Source organism: Rosa chinensis, chromosome 6 (assembly GCF_002994745.2).
Source record: "Rosa chinensis cultivar Old Blush chromosome 6, RchiOBHm-V2, whole genome shotgun sequence".
NCBI classification, from domain to species: domain Eukaryota; kingdom Viridiplantae; phylum Streptophyta; class Magnoliopsida; order Rosales; family Rosaceae; genus Rosa; species Rosa chinensis.
In genome coordinates, this window is record NC_037093.1 from 23,431,693 (window position 1) to 23,454,161 (window position 22,469).

At 40.1% G+C, this 22,469-nt stretch overlaps 2 protein-coding genes and 1 pseudogene across 4 annotated transcripts; 2 read left to right on the forward strand and 1 right to left on the reverse strand.

Moving 5' to 3' along the window:
• The first annotated feature begins 9,105 nt into the window (after positions 1-9,105).
• Positions 9,106-13,552, forward strand: LOC112169929. Of its 3 annotated transcripts, none has more exons than XM_040508732.1 (6): positions 9,106-9,656; positions 9,748-11,133; positions 11,232-11,939; positions 12,024-12,823; positions 12,907-12,984; positions 13,083-13,552. In XM_040508732.1, the coding sequence occupies exons 2-6, from the start codon at positions 9,855-9,857 to the stop codon at positions 13,317-13,319; spliced, it is 3,102 nt and encodes a 1,033-aa protein (XP_040364666.1). In that variant the 5' UTR covers positions 9,106-9,656; positions 9,748-9,854; the 3' UTR covers positions 13,320-13,552. The 3 variants fall into 3 exon arrangements, with proteins under 3 accessions (XP_040364666.1, XP_024162804.1, XP_024162805.1); XM_024307037.2 differs by having other exon boundaries at positions 9,107-9,881; positions 9,976-11,133; XM_024307036.2 differs by having other exon boundaries at positions 9,106-11,133.
• A 4,391-nt stretch (positions 13,553-17,943) lies between these two features.
• Positions 17,944-19,714, reverse strand: LOC112171085 (annotated as a pseudogene).
• A 179-nt stretch (positions 19,715-19,893) lies between these two features.
• LOC112171086 (subtilisin-like protease) lies at positions 19,894-22,188 on the forward strand. The gene has a single exon (XM_024308321.1). The coding sequence runs from the start codon at positions 19,894-19,896 to the stop codon at positions 22,186-22,188; it is 2,295 nt and encodes a 764-aa protein (XP_024164089.1).
• Positions 22,189-22,469: the final 281 nt, after the last annotated feature.

The following is a 22,469-nucleotide window of genomic DNA, read 5'->3' on the forward strand; positions in this document are numbered from 1 at the left end:
CTCAGTCGAAAGGGAAAAAGAGCACAACACACCCTTCACGTTTCGAGACCATACATGTAGACATCTCCCCCTGATGTCTGCATCTCCCCCTGATGACTACGGTCATGGGAGTTCGGATAACTTCCACAAACGATGCTACCAACATGTTCCTCGAAAGTGGAATTTAGGCAATGACTTAATGAGCAAGTCTGTCATACTGTCCTCAGATCGAACCTAGTTCACTTTGATTTTGAGGAGAGTTTGTTGTTGCTGATTATGGTTGGTGTTGTCTCTTTTGATGTAGCATTGCTTCATTTGTTCAAAATAAGCAGTATATCCTATATGCTCGTAGGCTTATCTGTGGTAGACTTCAAACCACAATTGTTAGAACATGCGTAATTATGGATCCAATCCATATACATTCACAAACCACTTCATGAAGAGCAAGAATCTCTGCATTGTTCGAAGATATAGCGATTATGGTCTATTCTGTAGACCTCCAAGATATCACGGTCTTTACCCATGGTGAACACTTAACCAGTTTGGGAATGACTTTTGTATGGGTCAGAGAGATACCCAACATCAGCAAAACCTTCCAAAACACATATGTCGTTTTGAGGTGGGGATAGAGAACGCAGGTCAGCGTTGGCTGCTTTTCTAGTGTGTGATGGGTCCGAATCCATCATCAATCTGTAGGGATAGAACAAGCCCATATCAATTGTACATCTCAAGTACCGAAAAATGTCTTTTACACCAATCAAATGGCGTCGCATTGGTGCAGAGCTATACCTTAGCTAACAAGTTCACTGCAAATGAGATGTCCGGTCTTGTGCATTGAACTAAGTACAATAATGCGCTTATTGTACTCAAGTAAGACACCCCTGCCTCTAGCACATCTTCGCCATCATCCTTTGAACGAAGAATATCATTTTTAGGATCAAGACTACGGACAATCATGGGGGTGCTTGGAGGCTTGACCTTGTCAAAATGCCTAAGCATCTATCAACACGATGCTCAAGTTCCAAACCGAGACATAATCGTGTTCTTCCAAAAATCCTTCATCTCAAACTCGGATTTCAAGTGTTCAGCGGTTTCCCTTAACTCTTTAAGGGCTTCCAATGAAGATCATGTCCAACATGAAACGCGATAGAATCCGAAACTTGTTATGGAAACGCGTGGGCATATCCCTTCCCAATTAAGTAGTCATTTTAGTGAGCGTTTCAACCTCTTTGTAAATGCGCTCCATGGTCTAGAGCCACTTGACTTGGATACGGTAAATGAAGTTCACCATGAACCTTCATGTATATTCCGTATCTAGATCCCCATAGAGATACGTAGTGACCACATTTATAAGCTGCATAATCAGTTATTCGGAAACTACCAAACTGACAAGGTAGTGGAGTGTAATGACATCCATTACGAGAGAATATGTCTCATCGTCGTCTATTTCAGGGCGTTTTTTGAGAAGCCTTGAGCCATAAGACGAGATTGCCATCTCTTTTTCTCATCACGCTTTCTAATGAAGACCCATTAGTCAACAGGTTTTATGTTAGGAGGTGTTGGCATCACTGGCTCAAAAACCTTCCTCTTCGTTAGGCAATCCAACTTAACCCGGATCACATCTTTCTATTTAGGCCAGATTTCTCTACGTTGGCATTCATTCATCAACGGAGAGTGGTTCGATGTCATCAGACTCAAACAAACTCATGCACAACGAAATGCGCAACTACATCATCAATTATGATGGAGTTTCTATCCCACGTCTCATGTACACTAGTGTAATTTTCATAGAGCTCTATATTCTCAAGAATAGGTTCTGACGTTGAGGCATCCCCCAACGATAACCATAATCCGAAAGATTCTCATGAGACGGATTTTGAGTCTTGATGATCAAAAGGATTGGAATGTGCCAAAGTATCATTCTAACCCACGGGCCTCCCACGCATCCTAGCTGGGGCCCTGACCTATAACGCTAGAATGCCACTCTCTTTGGCGGTGGCGCCATGCCTACCTCCGTGTAGGGTAGCGCTACGTCCTCTCGTAGGGACAGCCATCCTTGCAGGCATGTTTGCAGCATATTTGTGTGATCTCGTCACTTTAACGGGGATCGAGATGAGACATAGTGGGGACAGGGCATGACATCCTGTCGTTCCTGCTAAACATCCGTGTTCTTATCCCTCCCTAACGACGGAAAGACTGTCTCATCAAAGTGACAATCAGCAAATCTAGCGGTAAGAAGATCGTCTTGCAAGAGTATTAAGTGGCAGACGATTGTTGGATTCTCAAATCCAACGTAGTTACCCATTCATCTGTAAGGAACCAGTATAGAGCGTTATGGCAACTCAATGGGCACATAAAGGGCTCACTTAAATGTGCGTAAGTAAAAAATACTTGTACCCAGTCACTTGCTGTAACGCAGATATACATTGAGTGGCGGTATGTCGTAGAAGAATTAGCATAGCTGCATGTGATATTGCATCACATCAAGCGGATATAAGGAGATTTGTGCGCATTACCAATATCCGGACTACCATCGTAGTCATTTTCGCGAGACCATTTAGGTGTGTTCATGGGAATATGATGTCCAGCATTAGTCCCAATGCAATAACCATCAAAAGTCTTCGATGTAAACTCTCTAGCAATGTCAAATCCAATTGACGGAATAGGATGATCCGGGGAGTGAGCCCGTTGTCATATGGTATGTGCTAGGAGTGTAGCATAAGCAGCATTACAAGTGGACAATGGCACAACACGTGACCAGCGTGTTTGCATGTCAACCAACATAATGAGATATTTAAACGTCCGCAAGTTGGTTGAATCAGACCACAGAATCCCCACGGATTCTATGTAAGAACAAAATGAGTATTTTCATATCCTTTTCATAGGACGGTCTCAGTCCTAATTTCCCTAAGGAACGGCTTTGTAAAATGAGCGAGAGGCTTTAGAAGCAACCAATGAGAATTTTGGTTAGGCCTGAGCGTCTGAAAAGCTATTTGAAGCAAGTTGGTAATTGCAGCATCACCTGGCGGGCCATCTCCATGATGGACGCTATCCATGGTGTCATGGATAGGGACTGTGCCAGCCGTAGGCTGGTGGTGGACAGAGGCGGTGCCCTAGGCAGCAGCGTCAGTTACACTTAGTCCAAGAATCAACTCGATTCATGCTTCATTTCGCTCGAAAGAAATGATGTCCATGTGAAGTCTTTAGTAGACGGATCATCATATCATGACTAGAATGATCTATCCTGTCATGACAAAGCCAATATGTGTCTAAATCCAAGAGATCTTCTCTCAGTAATAAGTAATAAGAAATCCCAGTTGGTAAGTAATAAGTAATAACTCGTAGCATTTTGGAGTCTGAGATCATAACATTTTTAGCCAATAAGAATTTGGTTAAGTTAGTATGGGCGTGCTTGTGGTTAAACCCCAACCTAGTTCGTCTAAAATCATAACATTTTTTTTTTTGAGGATAGATAATTTCATTACTTATCCTTGGCCAAAAGACACGTATATCAGATGTTATCTTATACAAAAAATAGAGATGGCACAAGCCGCCAAGCAAAATTACAGGTAACCCTTATTGTAAGCAAATTACGCACACTTATTAAGCCTAACCATATGAACACAAGTCTAAACTACCTATATCCTTGTAACAGCAACCCTAGTCGCCTAGAGACCTCAATTGGTGTACAACTAGAGAAACCAAACTTAAAACCATAAATCAGATGCTAGGCAGAGAAACAAAAAACTTAAAGTTTCCCTTTGTCCTTATCTTTAGGGAAAACCTCATGAGTAGCAGCAGAAGGGTAAGTGAGGCGTAATGGAGTCACACCCGGCTTCTTGTAGGAGCAAGGATTCTTGTTCTTGCTTCCGAGAGGTCTTCCCACCTTTTTCTTCAGTATCCCATGATCCACCTCAATATCAACTTCTACCAAACCTAGTGCCTACATCAGCTTGGAGGGTAAGAAGTTTGGCTCCTAGAATTGTTTTGAACTTCTTTGGAGAAGGAGTATAGCCTCCACTCCGACCTCCTTTTTTGGAGATCAAGGGAATGATATTATGAAAAGATGTGATATGCCCCGTATCTAGCTCACCTCATTACTGTATTCAAGTCATTTACTTTGAGTTTTTACTATCCTCGATTTTTGTTTTAACTATTAGGAGACCCGAAGAATTGAATTTTTATAGGATGACAATTTGGGAAAATTTTCTTCTTGAGAGTTGTAGAGGATGTTAAATCAAGTCAGTTGACACATGGCATGCTCAAATCAGAGTTCGAACGTGAAAGTTATGGTTAGAAAACTAAAGCCACTATTTCGAGAAAGGAGTATAAAAAGGGACTTACCAAAAATGGTAAGTCAGTTTTCTCACCTCGGCTCAAAGTAGAAACCAGCCATAAAATCCTCTCCAATCGACCTAGGAAACCGACCCAACCCGATTTCCAAACCCGGCCATAACTTCACCGTTCGGCCCCCGATCGATGCCACACGAGTCACATCGGATTTGTCTCTTCATCCTCGTTCGATCCTTGGTGGTGACATTAGACAATTCAAGGTGTGTAAAGCCCAGTAGCTCAAGGAAGCCCGACAGACAGTTTTGCTTGACCCAGTCGAAACTCATGTTTCCGGCCACCAATTCTAGTGATACCACATGGGTTTTAAAGCTCTTAGGGCGCACATCAATCCATCCAAACATCTTGATCCAATTTGGAGCATGGAGCTGGAATCAAGCATTTAAAATTCTAGGGTTTTTCAATTTTTTTTCTAGGTAATTATCGACTGATCCATTTGTTTTTGGTAGCTGTGGTAGTTGAAGAAGTTATGAAGAGGAGGTTGTCATATGCTAGAACCCATCCCCCATTTTTCTATTTTTTTAATGGACTAATTTCACTTTGTTTCCTCCAACTTTAGGTTGAAAATCATGTTAGTCCTGATTTTTTTTTTTTTTAATCAAGTATACCCCTGCACTTCCCAAATTCATATTCCGTCTATAGTCTTCAAAGCTCCGTCTAAATATGCTGTCAAATGGTGATGTGACACTGACAGGCTGACACATTTTTTGCTTCGAGACCCACATAAATGGCTAAATTTCCTATATAACCTTTGGGCTTAATTCTAAAATAAAATAAAATAAATAAATTCACAATCTTTATCTTATTTCCAACCCGAGCACCTAAACCCATCTCCATCTTAACACACCCTTCAATCACCCACTAAATACCAAGATCAAATCTTGCCAACTCCTCCGAGAAAGGCTTCTTCAATGGTGGAACCCCAAATCTCCAAGACCTTCCCCATGAAACTGAAGCAAAAACCCAAGCCTTGCACCCAGGAGCATACTCCCACAGCTCTCGGTTCAAGAAGAAGGCGGCGGCGACCCCGCTTGCCTTGTGTTCTCAGTGGTTTGGTCAATTCATTGGTGCTCGCAGTTATGGAGGAGCTTTGATTGAAGTTTCGAAATGGCTCGGCTATGGTGGCTCGCTGTCTCTGCACTAGCAGAGGTTGTGGTGTCGGCCAATTGTAGTCGTCGCTACCTCGCAAGATGAATCGGTAAAGCTCTAATTTTTTGTTTTACTTGGGATATTTGCTCTATTTGGATTGTGAAAATCGATTGTGAATTGGGAGATTAAGGTTAAACATTCTGAAATATGATGCTTATGTGGAATGATGTCAAATTTGGTTTTCCGAGGTTGAATTGGTGAATTATTTTTCAGTCTATGGGTTTGATTATCGCATTGCGTTGGCATAAAATTGATGCTTTTTCTGGGCCATGCGCATATGAATTGGAGCAGCCATTAACTAACAGTATCTGGGCTTAAAGAGACGGAGCTTATCGATGAGATTCAGAAGAAGGATGGCGTGGAGGATGGTAGTGGTGGTGGAAGAGCTATAACTGTGGATGAAGAGGCAGCAGTGGCGGTGGAGGCAAGAAATTGTTCGAAAGGAAGGAGAGCCATGAAGGTAAGGTTGACCAAACTCGGAGATCACAGTAATGGCGAATTTGTGCATCTCCTAGTGAAGGCCACCATGCGAGATTGGTAGTCTGTGATCGACTCTATGTCAATTTTCTTCTTTCTGGTATCCATCTCAAAAAGAAGATTAGAACACAATAACGAATTGGTTGAGAAATATTTGAGAGAAGTCAGATGTGGGTGTCCAAATCAATTCTAGGTTTGACTCGTCGGAGACCAGGGAGTGTGATGGTAGTGGAGGTGAGTCACAGTGGTGCTTAGAGAAGTGTGGTGGAGGAGAGAGGGCGAGAATTTCAGATTTGACTGCTCGAGCTCTCATACAGAAACCCAGAAGTGACAATGGATTGATTTCATCAGGAAGGGGGGCAATTTCCATTTGGCCTTCTTATGGATTGAAAGACGGAAAAGTGGGTCATGTTGTCGGTGCCACGTCACCTTTTGATGGCACATTTAGACGGAGCTATGAGGATTGGAAACGGAAGATGAATTTGGGTAGGCCTCGTCAACTGGCCGGGCCTAACTAGATTTTTAAATAGTGGCGGGCCGGGCCGAGCTTCGTTATAAATTGAAGGATCCAAGCCTGTCCATATAAGGCGGGCCTTGAGGGCTTTTTCGGGCCGGGCCAGGCCGGGCTTTTCTACAATGTGAGTCTCAGACCCACTGCCATCAGAGACAAAGCATTTTATTGTGTAATATCAGATATCTTGCTTCTAGATCATCTCAGGTCATATTAAGGATGCTATTTTTTTCCTTTTAAAGTTTTAAGGAGTTTGGAACCTAGCCGAACTAGGAGGCTCATCCCCACACCCGTTTTAATGTATTGAAATAAAAAGACAGAATACAAAGTGTCCCAATTTACAACTCAAAACAAAAGCAAATTATTAAGGGGCCGTGACCACTTACCCAATTTTAGCCTAAAAATTGCCCACTTACTCCACTAAGAGTTTTTTAACCCCATTTACCCAATCTAACATCTACTTACAGTTTTGCCCTATTAATCAACTCTCTCCTCTCAGACTCTCTCCTCCCCCTCCGTCTTCGATCTGTTTCACTTTCCTCCCCCTTCACCGATTTCAGTCTTAGTCTCTCTCTCTCTCTCAACTCGTCTCAGTCTCAGTCTCTCTCTCTCTCTCCATGTCTGCAGATCGAAAAATGGGTTCGGTTTGTCAAAATCAAGGGAGAGCCCAGCAGATCGGCGGCGAGCGTTTTTCCTATGCTTGCTGCTTTTCTCCCTCGGTCTGGTTCAGTACGGCTTCAAATTAGAAATCAAGCAACCGCAGTCCAGTTCGACGACGGTGGAGGAGATCAAGTCGGGTCGCTGACGGTGGAGGGTCTGCTAGAGCGAAATCTAATGGAGGTATTCCTAGGCGGCGACGGAGGAATTTTACGCAGGTGGCGGGGATGGCTGCAAACAAAGTGTGGCGGTGGCCGGCTGGGTAGATTTGGTGACATGTTTTGGGTGCCCAGTGTAATCTGGGTTACCGGATGGCGACGTCGATCTGGATTTTTTTTATTTTTTTTGGGTAAATTTGGCAGAAGGCTTATAAGGAAAGAAGAAGCAAGAACGAAAAAAAAAAAGTTTTATTGAGTAGTTATACATGTCTATTGCAGGGCAATAATAAGATTATTGGGAGACAATAATATGAGTATTGGGGGCCAATAATATGCATATAAATTGATCAATTGTGCCTGTAGTGTATTCATTTTGGTTTTGGGAGTTTACGCAATTCACTAGAGGTCAATAATATGATTATTGGGAGACAATAATATGAGTATTGGGGGGCAATAATATGATTACTAGGGGTAATAATATGGTTACTGGATATTATTAGGGGTAATAAATTCAGACGCCGGAATCCGGTCACCAGTCCGGTAACCTAATTCCGGATTCCGGTGACCTGTAGCCTGATTCCGGTCATCGGTTGCAGAATTCCGGTCACCGGTCGCTGGAGACAGCGGCCGGCCACTGGTCACCGGAGCACAGCAAGGTGGAGGATGACTTCTCTCTCTAAGTGAGAAAGAAGGGGAGGGCAAAAAAGTCTCAAAAATAAATAAAAAGAATGAAAAAAGAAGGGGAAATTACTGGTCACTCCCTGTACTTTCGGGGAGTCGACAGTTCAGTCCCTCATATCTCAATTTCAACAAATCACTCCCCAGACATTAAAATTTCACACAATTTGGTCCTTCCGTTAACTGTCCGTCTGAAGTGGCTGTTAACTTGCTGAGTTGGCAACTTGGATACGCCATGTGGCGCCACGTTGGATAATAAAATGTCGTGAAACCCGTAGCCCATTACGGTAGTCTTCGATCCATTGTAAACCGTAATCCAGTTTCCAATCTCCCAAAAAAACTAAAATTTGAAATCTTCTAAGCTCGAGCGCTAGCCTTCGTAATCGCACACAACCCATCAGGCTAATGCTATTCAAAATCAAACCCTTTGAAATCTGTAAATCAAAGAGTGTTGTGTCCACAATAGGGATTCGAATTGGAGGGCAACAGCTAGAGGTCGCGACATGGTGGTCAACGACATTGATTTGTGGGTTCCAAGATTTTCAGAAGGGGAGAAGGAAGAAATCCCTGATTATGGTAAGTTTCTAGCATTTAGATTTGATTTTCGGACTTGGAGTGATTGAAAATCGCAGGGTTTCTAGGGTTTTGGATTTAGGAAAAAGAAATTGGGGATTTTTGAATTCAAGGATTTCTGGGCTGATTTTAAACTGTATTTGTTGGTTTCAAAGGACTGCTGCTATTTCAAAGTGGGTACATGGTTATTGTTATGATTTCGAGTTCTCCGGTTTTGATAAAAAAAAATTGGGGGTTTACGCTGGTTTATGGGTTTGGAGATGCAAGGTTGGATGATGTTGGCTATTTAATTGCAGTAATTTTGAATGAATGTTGGAGCTCGTATGGCATGGCTTTTTAATATTGGTTTAGTTGTGGTTGGAGAATCTGGTTTTGACTTTTAATATAGAACAATATGCAAAGCTTTTAGTTGTGGTCCTAGCATGAAGTAAACAAAGTTTTGTTTTTGTCTGCCATGTGTGAACAATTAGAAAAGAGGAGATAAAGTTTTGTTATTGTCTGCCATGTGTGAACAATTGGAAAACTGGAGATATAGCTGTTAATTGTTTAGTGTTTGGCTTGTAGCTCTTTATGGAGCCAAGTATTAGTTGGTTGGGGATAATTATTTGCTTTGGAGAGTACTGTAGATTTCTCTATCTCTCTCTGGTAGTCACTCCTTGTTATTGAAAGTCGGTGGCACTGCTCACCATTTATGGGTGCTTCCATAAGCTATATCTCAGTTTTCCTGAGCTACATCTCAGATATGGGGTTTCTGCCTTTAGTTAATTTCTTCTCTTTTTTCTCTTTTGGTCTCCTCCCTTCTCCTTCCATCTTTCCCCAATTTTCTACGGTGGGGAAGAGGATAAGTCTATGCTTAGATCCTCTTTTTTCTTCTGGTTTTTCATTTTCAGGGTTATTTTGGTTGGGCTCTGGTGTAGGAAACTCCTTACAAGATGCAATTTTGTTACTTTATTTCCTTCCCTTTTTTTCTTTTGCTTTCTGTTTTTAGGTGTTCTTTCTTTTCTTTTGATTTCTGTATTCTTGCTTGTTTTCATTCTCAAAAAAAAAAAAAAAAAAAAAAAGTCTTGCATGTTTTGGTAATTGATTTTGTGAATCATGCTTTGCCGACTTCATCTGTTAGTTAGGTATATTCATTTTGGTATGAAGTTAATGGGCATGTTGAGTCATGGTATATGTTGACTATACTGAATAATGGCATATGTTGAAATATTGCAGGTCACCCTGACTATTTCACAGTCAAGGTGTATCATGGAGGGTGCATAAGGGACAGTAAATACGTTGGAAGGAAGGTGGATTTCTACGACAACGTCGACAAAGATAGAATGTCGTTTGTTGAGGTAGATAACATGGTAAGGCAACTCAATCCAGCTTATAGTCATCAAAGAATTGATTACTGGTATAAGGTTGGTGATGAAAATGATGAGCTGATGAAGTTGGAAACAGATTCAGATGTTATGATCATGTGTAGTGCTATACCACAGTGGAGGTTGATCATATTGTACTTGGACCATATGGAGTTGCACAATGTGTTTGGAGAGGAAGATGATGACATTTTCATGTATGAAGACTTCTTGTTTAATGCAGCTCAGAGCAGTAGTGTGATCATAGAAGAGTTACCTGATTCGCCTAAACCTGGTACAAGCAAGGGAATCATGATTAGGGAGGTTGAGGAGACTATATCTACTCAAGCAAGCATTGTTGGTGGCCTTGGTCCAAAAGACAAGGGAAAGCAGAAGTTGGTAGAGCATGATCCAAGCCAAAAACAGAAGTTGGTGGTGTATGATACATGCAAAAATCAACAGTCAAGTGGGATAGGGCAGTCTAGTGGACGAGTAGGATCTTCTAAACAACAATCAAGTGGGATAGGGCAGCAGGCAAATGTTCAAGAAAATGAAGGAAGCGGTCTTCTGGATGTAGAGATAGATTATTTGGATGAACTTCAATCATTTGGTGGTATGGAATATGGAAGTGAGGAATGCAGTGAGCATGAAGAAAACAGTGAGGATGGTGGTGGTGATTATGATCCTTGTGCAGAGGATGAGGAGTACGACCATTATGGGGTCGATGATGATGATGAATGGTTGAATGAAGAAGATATTGAAGGGACTGCAACAAGACTAGAATCTATTCTGGGCAGGTCAAATGTGGATGAAGAGTGGGTTGATGAAGAGGACATGTTTGGTGTTGATGATTCAGATGATGAGAAGTTGGTATATACTATGAATTCTGATGGGAAACGTGAAGAGCTGGGATGCGAATTCAACCCCAAAACCGATATGAAGAATCCTGCTTTCAAACTTAAAATGAAGTTTGCAACATCGCAGATTCTTAGGGATGCCTTAAGGGAGCATGCCATTCAAGGAGGTTGGGAATATGTGTTCGTTAAGAATGACAAGACAAGGGTAAGGGTGGTTTGTAAGGAGGACAACTGTCCATTTCAGCTATTTGCCAGCAAAATGCAGCATGAGAGCACATTGATGGTCAAAAGCTATGATCCAGTTCACAAGTGCACAAGGAAATTCAACAACAGCATGGTTAAGCAAAAGTACCTAACTTCAAAGTTTAAAGATCAAATTGCTCTTAATGAGAGCTGGAAACCAGGTATTTCTCTTAATGGACTTGTGATTAATTGTGTTACTTATGAGGTTTTGGAACTGTTTCTGATTTGTAACATGTGTTGTAAATGTTTGTTGATGCAGAATCTCTAGCCAAGACAATGTCAGCTAGCATTAGAGCAAGGGTTTCCAAGTCAATGGCTTATAGGGCCAAGAGGGCTGCACTTTTGGAAGTAGAAGGATCCATAATAGAGCAATATGCAAGGCTGAGAGATTATGGAAGAGAGCTTCAGAGGGCTGATCCATCCACTACAATTAATATTAAGTGTGCTTTCCCCGATACAAGCAACCTTCCAGTATTTAAAAGAATGTATATTTGTTTGGGGGCTCTTAAGAATGGCTTTAAGGCTGGTTGCAGAACTGTTATTGGCTTAGATGGTGCACATCTAAAGAGCTGCTTTGGGGGTCAATTGTTGACAGCTGTTGGTATCGATGCCAATAACACATCATGGGTGATAGCATATGCTATGGTTGAGGCAGAAAGCAAGGATTCATGGATGTGGTTCCTAGAGTTAATGGTTTCTGATCTGAACATTGAGCATGAAGGAAGAGGATGGACCTTCATTAGTGATAGGCAAAAAGGTCTCATACCAGCATTTAATGAGGTTGTTCCAAGAGCTCATATCAGATTTTGTGTCCGGCACATGTGGACTAACTTTACGAAGTTATTTCCCGGAAAGGTGATGAAAGATCAGATGTGGACTTGTGCAAAATCAACTACTTTACCTTACTTTCAGAAGGAGATGGAGGATATGAAGGCCCTTGATCTTGATGCATATAAGTGGCTTACAGGTACTTGAAAATCCTTTATTATGAATGTTCATATGTTGATATATCTAAACTGATTTTAATATTATGCGATGGTAATGATTGCAGCAAAAGAGAGGCCTGCAAGACATTGGTGCAGAGCATATTTCAACACAGATGTGGACTGTGACATCATGATAAACAATCTGTGTGAGAGTTTTAATAGTTGGATATTGGAGGCAAGGGGTAAACCACCAGTGACCATGTTTGAAGAGTTGAGGGTCAAACTAATGAAGAGAGTTGCAATGAGGAAAGAAAAAATGGAGGCTTACCATGGCAATATCTGTCCAAAGCCAAGGGTGGTTATAGAGAAGAATAAGCTGAAGGCTGCAACAGACTGCATACCAACATTTAATGGTGGTGACATTGCAGAGGTAGAGAACATTGACAGATCGAAGAATGTGGTGGACTTAAGAATGAGGACAAGTACTTGCAGGCGGTGGGACTTATCTGGAATTCCATGCAAGCATGCTATCTCTGCCATTTACTTAAAGAGGCATGATCCGGATGATTATGTGGCAGCATGCTATTTGAAGAAGACCTACATGAGTATTTACAACAACTTCATCCAACCTGTAAATAGCATGGATTTGTGGTCAAGAACTGAAGATCCTCCTATTTTGCCTCCGCAATATTCAAGACAGCCTGGAAGGCCCAAAACAGCAAGAATGAAGGATGCTTCAGAAAGGGTTCAGGAAGGTGGTGTTAAACTTGGAAGAGTGCAAAGATCCCTAAGGTGCAGCAATTGTAAGCAAGTAGGTCACAACTTGAAAACATGTCAAAGACATTTGCCACCAAAGGAAAAGGCTTCTGTTGTTAATAAGAAGAGGAAGCTGAATTCACAGGAAGGACAAACATCTGAAAATCCGGTAACTTGTATTTCCAACTTGAGGCAATTAGTGGTTTTGACTTACATTGAATTGTCATTTACTTACCTTATTGTTTGCTGCAGTCCAAGAAAGGAAAAAAACCACCCATGACCAAGAATGAGTTGAGGCAGAAAGCTAAACAAAGGGCCGAGTATCAAATGGTATTACACACTCTCTTGTCTACTTCTTTTTTATGTATTGCTACTATCTAAAGTATCAAAGGTAACATTACTTTTAATGCAATGTTGTGTGTTTCCAGAAAAGGAAGGCTGCCAAGAAGGCATCAACATTGGAAGCAAACAAGTCTGCCCCAAAGACATCAAAGCCTATACAAGCTGCATCTACCCAGCAAAGTTCAAGGCCTGGACAAGCTGGATGTGCCCCAACAAGTTCAAGGTCTGTACAAGGTTCCAATGCATCAACCAAAAAGGTTGCAACACCATCAAGGTCCTCTCAAAGGGTTAGACAAAACTCAGGTAAAGGAGCTGCAAAATAGTTTAGGGTATGGGATCTGATATTAGCTAGCCAGGCAAAACGTTTTAGGCATCATGTTTTTGGGCAACCTTGTGCTGTGTCACTTGGTTGCTAGCTCTAATCTTTTGATAAGATGATTAGAGCTAAATTTAATTCCAAACATATTAGTACTTGAACAATTGGAGGATGCAATGCTCGAACGTTTATTTTTGGTAAGTTAGAGCTTTGTTAAATGGCTTGCTAATGTTGATGATATATTGTATTTCTCGGTTTAGGGGTTAATTATGAATGTAGATGAATGTTTGTTTCGAACTTTTTCCTTCCATTTATGCTTCAAATTTGTGGATGCTTCAATTTACACAAATATTACTCAATTTGTGAATATAGAGGGAAATATGATCTCAATTTTGGAGGCATTTTGATCTTCTTTTAGTGAAGAACAGGAAAAATGAAGTACAGGGACTGACCTCTTGATTCCATTGAAATGGCATGCATTCAGCTGAGTTGGCATGGAAAAAATGCCAACTCAGCAAGTTAACAGCCACTTCAGACGGACAGTTAACGGAAGGACCAAATTGTGTGAAATTTTAATGTCTGGGGAGTGATTTGTTGAAATTGAGATATGAGGGACTGAACTGTCGACTCCCCGAAAGTACAGGGAGTGACCAGTAATTTCCCCAAAAAAGAATTAATTGGGTATTAGGGAAATAATCTCTTAGAGTGTTTTGGGTAAATGGGGTTAAAAAACAGTTGGTGGAGCAAGTGGGCAATTTCTAAGTTGAAATTGGGTAAATGATCATTTCCCCAATTATTAATACAATTTCTATGAGTTTATCTAATTAGGCATATTGTCTTCCATTTTAAGGTTTTTCCTCTTCTTCACACCAGACTTGGTATCATTGAGGCTAACACTTAGAATCTGCTTGCAGCCCTGCATAATTGGTACAGCCCTGCAAAAAATTCTTGAAATGAGCCACTTATTTGTAATGCACGGACTACACAGAATAACCAAAACTCCAGTTTTATTTCTACTTAGGTATAAAGTTGAACATGCTTATTACAAATATCTAATCTGCAAGTTTTAGTAAAAGCAAGCAACTCAAAGTTTGTCACTAAGAAAGCTGGGTTCTTCATTGTGAAAATAAGAACTCAAAACATACATAAAATAACATCTAATCATTCTGACCCAACTCTAATCATGCATAAACACCAACTTCGATTAACATATACAACCCAGAAGAGGGAAAGCATAGGGATTTGATTAACTATAAAAAAAACTTCACTCTTTCAACTCCTGTCGACCTGTCCAATAAATCAAAACACCAACTTCGAAAAAAAAATGGAAAAAAGAAGAAGCCATAACCTGGATTCAAAAGATCGATGTGACTGTGAGTCGAAGGGAGAGGATCGAAAGATCGATGTGACTATGATACTATGAGTCGTGAATGAGGAGCGGATGAGAAAGAGAGAAAAGTTTGGTCGTTTGGAGTGATGGAGATCTGGAGAGAATGGAGGCACAACGACTGAGAAAGAGAGAAAAGTTTGGTCGTTTGGAGTGATGGAAAAACTTCGATCTGAGAGAAGAGGATAAGCCGATGAGGGATGGAGGCAACCTCGATCTGAGACAAGAGGCCATGGTTGAGAGAGAATGGAGGCAATGGAGACAGCGGCTGAGTCAGGAGAGAAGAGTTTACACTTTACGAAATAGGATTTTGATTTTAGGTCAATTGGGAGTGACCTAGTGGGGCTGGTGTGAGACAGTTGGTCTCCAATTTCCAAATCCAACGGTAGGAAATTAGAATTCTAGGATTGGATTCCCTTTCCAAATCCAACGGTAGGATATATCATTCTAAAAACATATATATAATTTTAGTATTTTACATAATTTTTTTATAAATCTATATTTATATATCATACATACACTCCAAAAAGCAATCTCTATAAATTCAAAGAAAATGGGAAAACCAATAGTTGAATGTGATTATTACAATAAATTATGCGTGTGGTTAAAAATTTAGTCAATTTCACCATAGTTTTGAACCCGATCGGATTGGTCAACTGTAGTTACTTATATATTTTCTTGGTTGACCGATGGCATGACAACAGCGAAATGTGCTTATTTTTTCACATCACGTTTGTAAATATTCCATCGATGGATGTGCGTGGACATAAGATTAAAAAAAAAAAAAAAATTAATTACAAACACATTGGCCTATACTATTTTTCCTTCTAAAGTTGTATGACTTATACATTACATGTAAATTGTTGAGGTTCATTCTAAAGCAACCATGAAGTCGAAAATGAATTCGGAGAAACCAACCGCTCGGTGGAGAGATTGTAATGTTTTATGGTGGTTGTAGAAATTCCAGCCAATTTGGTTCTCGTTTCGAATTCGATCAACTAGGTCAAACTTAGTTACTCTTATAAACCTATATTTATATATCATACACTCCAAAGGGCAACCTCTATCAATTCAAAAAAAAATGGAAAAACCAAACCGTTGGATAAGATTATTACAATAAATTATGAGTGTGGTAAAAAATTTAGCAAATTTCACCATATTTTTGAATCCGATCAAATTGGTCAACCGTCGTCACTTGTATGTCTTCTTAGTTGACCGATGGCATGACGATCGCGAAACGTACTTATTTTTTCACATCAAGTTTGTAAATATTTCATCGATGGATGTGCGTGGACATAAGATAAAAAAAAAAAATTAATTACAAACACATTGGCCTACACCAATTTCCTTCTAAAGTTGTATGACTTATACATTGCATTTAAATTGTTGAGGTTCATTCTAAAGCAACCATGAAGTGGAAAATGACTTAGGAGAAACCAATCGCTCGATGGAGAGATTGTAATGTTTTATGGTGGTTGTAGAAAATCCAACCAATTTAGTTCTCGTATTGAATTCGATCAACTAGGTCAAACTTAGTTACTCTTATAAACCTATATTTATATATCATACACTCCAAAGGGCAACCTTTATCAATTCAAATAAAATGGAAAAACGGACCGTTGGATTAGATTATTGTAATAAATTATGAGTGTGGTAAAAAATTTAGCTAATTTCACCATATTTTCGAATCCAATCGAATCGGTTAACAGTAGTCATGACATGTAGAATACTAGAATATATATATGCACATATTCTATATAGAAGTATGAGAACTTCCAATTTCACCATAAACCAAATTACAACAAATTCACACTCTCACACACACACACACACACACACATATATAAACATATCTAAAAGTCCTGGATCTTCAATAATGATGATATGGCATACTAAAGATTTCCAAATATATGTGCTGACCTTCTAGATGGGCCTTTCCGTGCATATTGTAAAAGATGTTGTAGATTCCCGTCCAAGCTGAACTTTCTTCACTTAAATTGCCATAACTCCTTCTAGAAAAGTCAGAATCACAAACCGTAAAATTCTTCAGAAACTAGACACATGGGGCTTTCCGTGCATATAGGGTACAACTCCTAATTTCATCCTAGCAGTTCCCAGTAATTCAGCTAAGTTAGGTTCTAGACATGAACTTGTAAAAGATGTTGCAGATTCCCGTCCAAGCTGAACTGTCTTCACTTAAATTGACATAACTCCTTCTAGAAAAGTCGGAATCACAAACCGTAAAATTCCTCAGAAACTAGACACATGGGGCTTTCCTTGCATATAAGGTACAGCTCCTAATTCCATCCGAGTAGTTCCCAGTAATTCAGTGAAGTTAGATTCTAGACATGAACTTGTAAAAGATGTTGCAGATTCCAGTCCCAGCTGAACTGCCTTCACTTAAATTTCCATAACTCCTTCTAGAAAAGTCGGAATCACAAACCGTAAATTCTTCAGAAACTAGACACATGGGGCTTTCCGTGCATATAGCGTACAACTCCTAATTCCATCCGAGAAGTTCCCATTAATTCAGCGAAGTTAGGTGTTCTGCACAACAGTTTCTATGTTAGTTAGCTTAGCTTAGCTTCTTTTCTTCCTTCTTTGAAACACACCTACAAAGACACTAAACTAACGTAAATGAACCATAAATAAGGAGAACTAAACATATATACCAAGAGAAAGAGGCATAGAAATATAAGAATTAAGAAAATATGAGCACATCAACATACATATATAGATATATATATATATATATATATAATAGTTTACGGGCTTTTACGGGCTGGGCCTAGCGGGCTTTTTGATGGGCCGGGCAGGGCTTTTGGCCCTCCTGGTCGGCGGGCCTCCATTGGCCCACTTGATCCGCGGGCTTTTCGATGAGGCCTAAATTTGGGAAGTGCAGGGGTATACTTGATTAAAAAAAAAAGATCAGGGACTAACATGAGTTTCGACCCAAAGTTGGAGGAGGCAAACTAAAATTAGTCTTTTTTTAAATTTATTAATAAAACAATAACAATTACAAGAAAGGAAGGAGGGCCAAATCAAAACTTTCCTATCAAAAACAAACTGAGATTAAAATATCCAGAAAGTGCATGTAGAACAACACAATTTCCCAATTTAAAACATCATTACATTAAAGAGACTATCTGTGTCTTTTTTTTTTTTGAAAGAAGGGCCTATCTGTGTCTTCTTTAATCTTTATTATATGTAACATATAGATATATACTTAAACATACGTTTTCATTCAAAAGGGTGAGACTTCAAGCTGGTCAAAATAGAGGCCAGAAGGTCCACCTTCAGGGCTCAAGGTCAGCTTAACAGGACCCTTTGCACCTTCTTCAACAGATTGCCTGCCAACATTGAAGGTCATGTCAATGCTAGTGTAGCCAGGAGTAACTGCATTGATTGCAATTTCAGGGTGATTCTTTGCCAAAACTTTGGTGTAAGCATTCATGGCTGCCTTGGACACCATGTAAGCAGAGAAGTTTATAGGCCAGCCATTAGCTTTGACCAAATCTCTTTCGCATCCTTCAGAAACTCCTCGATAACCTTGTCCACTTTCTCTTCGGTGAGTCCTTCGACATCTCCTAGCTCATCCCTTGCTTTCTGATGCTTAAGAAGCTGGAACACATACAAAACATGTGAATATTACAAAAAACGTATTTAAGTCATATCTCAATTTGGATCACATTCACGTACCACTTCTTGTGTTACATCAGTACGGACAAAGCCAACTATAAAGATTGAAACGATAGGACGTGTATATGAAACTAACACTTATTATATAGTAAATAACTGAAAAGTAGGCCGGAATAGGGTTTGGAATTTTTAAAAACCATGTAGACAACGTTACTAATGTGATAATCGTCCAATCTGTCCTAATATCATATGTATTAGTAATGTGTGATACACAATTATTAATTATAAGAATATGGTCCATGTAGCATTTTTTAAAAGAAATTTGTTCTTCGATAAATATAGCGAATTTTCCCGAATATATTTGCCCTAATTAAGGAGCTAGCCCATATAAGGGTTAAGTTTGTTGTTGAAATCTAAGGATTCTAGATCTGAAATCAAGTACAAAAGTTTGCTGGTTTCTCATATGTTCTTACTGCTTCAATTGCTACTGCAATTTAATCAAAGCATCCATGTTGTCTTGTTGATTATAGTTTGTTAATTACAAATTAGAAACTTAAATCCTAACAGCAAATGCTACCGCACAAAATCCAAGCAAATGATCCAAGTCCTAAGTCCTCATAAAAATGGCATAGTATATATATACTAAGGAAATTGTCACTTGTTCTCATTACATATTACCTCCTGTACACACAGATGATGAAGCTACTAAAAATTTTCAACTCCTAAAACTCACCATGTAAAGTATACGAGTACACTTAACATTGCCTTATTACAATAGAAAAAAAAAATCACTATTAGAAACTAAACTATTCCTGTCGTTAAAAGTTCGCACTTTATTCAACATAAAAATGGTACAAACTTACTAAAGGTGAGAGCCATGCAAATCAATTACAAAATAATAATAAAAAAACCCAAATGGTGCTTGCACATTGTATCAATTATCAAAGTTCAATTAACACTGTCAAAGAAGAGAATATGTTAATCACTCAAGTGTCTTGGGCTAATTTGGAGTACGTGACCAAACCCATTAGATTAATTAATTGGTGAAGTTGTTTCCTCAAGGCAACGACATGCACTAGGAGATCAAGGTAGAGAAGTTTGATGAATATTCAAGTATTCAACACTATCAGTTGTACCAGCAGCAGATATAGCAGATTTGAGACAGAGTCAAGATTTAAGATCAAATTTTTAACTATTGCTCAACGACAAACCAGTCGGAAACAGTCTAATAGAACGGCCTCAAAAATAAAGACCAACATATTTTGACATGGGGTTTATCGCCACTTTGTTTTAACTGCCTGAATTAGCAGGCCTTCCTATATATTAAAACCTCTCACACTTTTGTTTCCATTCCCACTTAGCATCCTGTTAACCATGTCGCAACAAAACCCAATTTTCAGGACATCAAATCATCACGTCTGCAAAACAAATGCAGGCGAATGTGTGCTTTCAGAGACTTAAAGTTCACCACAATCTCTTAATATCTATATATAGGAGCTTGAAATGGTAAACTAAAACCAAGCACTTGCACTATCCACTTCTTCTTTGTCACAAGATGGAGAACAAAATGTGTGTAGTGATGCAGATCATATACCTTGGTTTTAGTTTCATGTTTTACATGTCACTAGCAGTTGCTGATGAAAAAGTGGCAGCATTGGAGCCGCTAGCCAAGACAAAGAGCATGCAAACTTATATAGTTTGGGTGGAAAAGCCAGTTAGCGATTTGATTGCACAATCTGAACATGAAGATTTAGGGAGTTGGTACCAGACATTTTTGCCCCAAACTATTGCAAACTCAAACCAGCTTGAGAAGCCACGAATGGTTTATGCATACCACAATGTGGCAACTGGCTTCGCAGCAAAGCTGACAGCGAAGGAAGTTGAAGAGATGGAAAAGAAAGATGGGTTTATCTCCGCTCATCCAGAACGAAATCTGCAATTGCACACAACTCATAGTCCTAACTTCTTGGGGCTGCAGCAAGGAATGGGACTCGATAAAGGGCCTAACTATGGTGAAGGTGTGATTATTGGAATTTTGGATAGTGGGATATTCCCAGACCATCCTTCATTTAGTGATGAAGGAGTACCACCTCCTCCAGCTAAATGGAAAGGCAAGTGTGATTTCAGCGGGACAGTCTGCAATAACAAGCTTATAGGTGCCAGAAGTTTTAATGGTGGAAAAACTACTGGAGGCCCTCCAGTTGACGATGAAGGCCATGGAACTCACACGTCAAGCACAGCTGGAGGAAATTTTGTAAAAGGTGCCAGCGTGTTTGGAATGGCCAACGGCACAGCAACTGGCATGGCACCTCATGCTCACTTGGCAATGTACAAAGTATGCTCAGACGAGGGTTGTTCTGAATCAGACATTATAGCTGCTATGGACACTGCTGTTGATGATGGCGTGGATGTGCTATCCCTTTCAATCGGTGGTGGCTCAGCTTATTTTTATGCTGATGGAATTGCAGTCGGCGCATTTGGAGCAATTCAGAAGGGAATCTTTGTCAGCTGTTCAGCTGGAAATGCTGGCCCTGACTATATGACTTTATCCAATGAAGCTCCATGGATTCTCACGGTTGGAGCAAGCACCATTGACAGAAACATAAGAGCAACAGCAAAGCTTGGAAATGGGCAAGAATATGACGGGGAGTCAGTATTCCAACCTAAAGATTTTAGTTCAAAACAGTTAGCTCTTGTTTATGCAGGTGCACATAGCAATGATTCATCAGCTCTTTGCGATGTAGGGTCCCTTAAATATGTTGAAGGGAAAGTAGTGGTGTGTGAGGTAGGTGGAGGAACTGGAAGAATTGCAAAAGGGGTAGAAGTGAAAAGAGCTGGTGGTGTTGCCATGATTCTTGTCAACCCAGACTTCGCTGGCTATACCACCATAGCAGACGCTCACGTGCTTCCGGCAACACATGTGAGTTACTCTGCAGGGGTGAGCATCAAAACCTATATAAATTCAACCTCAACTCCTACAGCGACAATCTTATTCAAAGGCACTGTCATCGGTGATCAGCTTGCTCCCAAGGTTGCTTTCTTTTCATCAAGAGGACCAAGCCTGGCAAGCCCTGCAATTTTGAAACCTGACATTATTGGTCCCGGTGTGAGCATCCTAGCTGCGTGGCCTTTTTCGGTGGATAATGCTTTAGAATCTAAGGCCACATTTGACATTATTTCAGGTACTTCAATGTCATGCCCTCACCTAAGTGGCATTGCAGCCTTGCTCAAGAGCTCACACCCTGACTGGTCACCTGCTGCCATTAAGTCTGCAATGATGACAACTGCTGAAGTAAACAACCTCGCTGGCTCGGCCATTCTTGATCAAACACTTCTTGCAGCAGACCTCTTTGCCATTGGCGCAGGCCATGTTAACCCTTCAAAAGCAAATGACCCTGGGCTCATCTACGACATACAACCAGAGGACTACATTCCTTACTTGTGTGGTTTGAATTACACAAGCAAACAGATATCGGCAATCACCCAACAAAAAGTGTCGTGCTCTAAAGTAGGAGTCATACCTGAAGCACAGCTAAACTATCCCACATTTTGTATCTATATAGAGTCTGGTGGTGAGCCTCAGAATTACACAAGAACCTTGACCAATGTTGGCCCAGCTAATTCAACTTACAAATTGGCTCCCCTGAGACTACATAAAATGGACATCACTGTGCTACCTGAGGTGCTTACATTTACAGAGGTTAACCAAAAATTGACATACCGTGTGGTGTTTGCCGCACAAGATGGAGCTGGGAAAGATGGTATACCATTTTCTCAGGGATATTTGAGTTGGGTGTCTCGTCAGCATTCTGTTAACAGCCAAATATCTGTGGTCTTTGACTATGAGTAAAACTTGGACATTGCTTGGCTTCTGTTAACAGCCAAATATCTGTGGTCTTTGACTATGAGTCAAACTTGGACCTTGCTTGGCTTCTGAAGCGCAAAGGGGAAGCGGCTCAGCCGAAAGCTAACATTGTATTTTATTCCATGTCAAGCAACTGAATCACCACAATTGTTTTCAATTTGGACTTTAATACAATAAAAGGTATTAGTACTATCTTTACTTATTAAAGTGCAATTTAAGACTAAAACAAGACAAATTCACCAACTATAGCAAAAGAAAGTAAGGCA